At 39.0% G+C, this 2,466-nt stretch overlaps 1 protein-coding gene across 1 annotated transcript; it reads left to right on the forward strand.

Annotated features, from left to right (window-relative positions):
* Positions 1-507: 507 nt before the first annotated feature.
* LOC133824935 (uncharacterized) lies at positions 508-1,360 on the forward strand. The gene is made up of 2 exons (XM_062257950.1): positions 508-775; positions 873-1,360. The coding sequence occupies exons 1-2, from the start codon at positions 508-510 to the stop codon at positions 1,358-1,360; spliced, it is 756 nt and encodes a 251-aa protein (XP_062113934.1).
* The last annotated feature ends 1,106 nt before the right edge of the window (positions 1,361-2,466 follow it).

Below are 2,466 nucleotides of genomic sequence, written 5' to 3' on the forward strand. Positions count from 1 at the left end.
CTGTTTTCAATAATGCTCATATGGTACATGTACTTTAAAATTATACATATTTGATACCTTAGACTCAGATTTGATAGATAAAATTTTGTCAATATTATCAAATTGTTATTAGTTATATATAATTAAGTAATTAAATTTAAATTTGGACCTTATATAATTGATTAAATTGATAAAATTTTATTAATTAAATTTGAATTCAGGTTAGATGAAATTGAAACAAAATATTCTCTCTTTCTCTCTCTCATTGTTGCAGGAGACATTGTTTTAGAGTTATAACCATTATTGGTTAATTAGTTATTGTAACAGCTTTATAACTATTCTGTTGTAACCGTTTCTTGTCTAAAACTAACTCTTGTTAGCCTATATATATATATATATATATGGCTAGGTCTTTTCTTGTAATGATGATTGAGTGAAATACAAAGAACAGAGAGCTTTCTTCTAATATGGTATCAGAAGTCACTACCCTCTTCGATTGATTGCTCTTCGTTTTCTCCTCCGGTGTTGATGGCTCGCACCAGACGACATCTTCCTTCAACCGGTCCAGACCTCTCTAATGGTGCCACTGAAAATCTTGGTCACGCGAGCTCTAATTCTAATCGCTTTGACCCCATCGCACCAGAAGAACCAGAACAAACTCAGGCACCGATTGCTAACTCTCCGATTGCTCCGTCTCCAATTGGACCGCAACCTTCAATCGCTCAACCTCCAATCCATCCTTCCTCAATTGGACAACAACCACCGACTGTTCAAACTCCAATTCCACCCATGCTCAGTACCCCTCTGCCTCGTCCAACTCATGAAGACGATCCATGTTTTTCTAGGGACTGGTGATCATCCCGATCTTATTCTTGCCTCACTTCCTCTCACAGACAAAAATTTCCTCCAATGGCGCTGTGATTTTAAAATTTCTATTGGGGCAAAGAACAAGACTGCTTTTCTCAATGGCTCCCTCCCACAACCTTGTCCATCTGATTCTCACTTCAGTGCCCGGCTTCATTGCAACCAGATGGTTATGTCATGGATTATACATTCTGTCTCTCCAGAAATCAAGAGTAGCATTATGTTCTTGGATATTGCAGCAGCCATGTGGATGGAGCTCAATAACAGATTCGACCAAGGCAATGGCCCTAGAATCTTTGAACTCAATGAAAGTCTCATTAGTCTTCATCAAGGTGATGATTTTGTAAGTGCTTATTTCACCAAAATCAAATCAATGTGGGAGGAAATAAATCAATTAAGGCCTAGAACTCCTTGTACTTATGCTGCCTCTGTTGATAACTTTCATTTTCTGAATCAAGATCAAGTCTTACAGTTTTTAACAGGTCTTAATGAATCCTTTCATGCTGTAAGAGCTTAGATTTTGTTGATTGATCCCTTTCCCCCTTTATCCAAAGTTTTTTCCATGATCATTCAAGAAGAACGCCAAAGAAAACTTGGTTATTCTATTAATCACAACTTGGTGGCTGCTGTTCCAACTACCAATACCCGACCCAAGAAAATGCGCCCAACATGTTCTAATTGCCACAAACCAGGACATCTCAAAGAAAAGTGTTACTTCCTCCATGGCTTTCCTCCGAGATATGGTGACAAGAGGCGCAATGATGACAAACCTAAAGCCAATATCAACTTGGCTACTATCACTAACCAAACTGGTAGTACCACTATGACCCCTCCCATAATTGATGCTACTACCAGCAATGCCTCAATTCAGAGTCTTATCTCTCTTCTCAGCCAACAACTTCAGAAGAGTGAATCCTCCACCCCCCAAACTCAGCCAATGGTTTCCAACATTACTGGTAGGGGTGAGCACGGTGTGGTTTGGGCGGTTTGAACACTTTTTAATACACCACGCCACAAGTGCGGTTTAGTAACTAGAACACACCATGCGGTGTGATTTGGTTGCACCAAACCGACCAAACCAAACCATTTTTTGCGGTGTGGTTTGGGCGGTTTTCCACGGTTTGTGTTAAAAAATATGCCATAACAAAATTTAAATTTAAAAAAAAATACTAAATCCTTAGTTCATAACAAATCCTTAATAAGTTCTAAACAACATCACAAGTTATCAATTAAGTTCAGTGAAACACAAAAAAAATATACAAGTCTCCCATATTGGGTAACTATAAAAAATGGTATATATGTAAAGTTTATTTTTTTTTAATATATTTGTAAGTATGCGGTGCGGTGCGGTGCAAACCAAAATTTCACACCGCCAAACTGCGCACCGCACCGCACCGCACCGCACCGCGCAGTTTAGCTAAAATACAAACCATACCGAACCATTACACTTTTGACACCGTGGTTTGCGGTGTAGTATGGTGCGGTGCGGTCGGTCACCGCGGTTTGTCGGTTTAGATGCTCACCCCTAATTATTGGTAACTCATTTTCTTTTCCATCATCTCATTGGATAATTGATAGTGGGGCTACCCACCATATTTGTTATGATCTTGCTTGTTTTTCCTC

This window comes from Humulus lupulus, chromosome 3 (assembly GCF_963169125.1).
Source record: "Humulus lupulus chromosome 3, drHumLupu1.1, whole genome shotgun sequence".
NCBI classification, from domain to species: domain Eukaryota; kingdom Viridiplantae; phylum Streptophyta; class Magnoliopsida; order Rosales; family Cannabaceae; genus Humulus; species Humulus lupulus.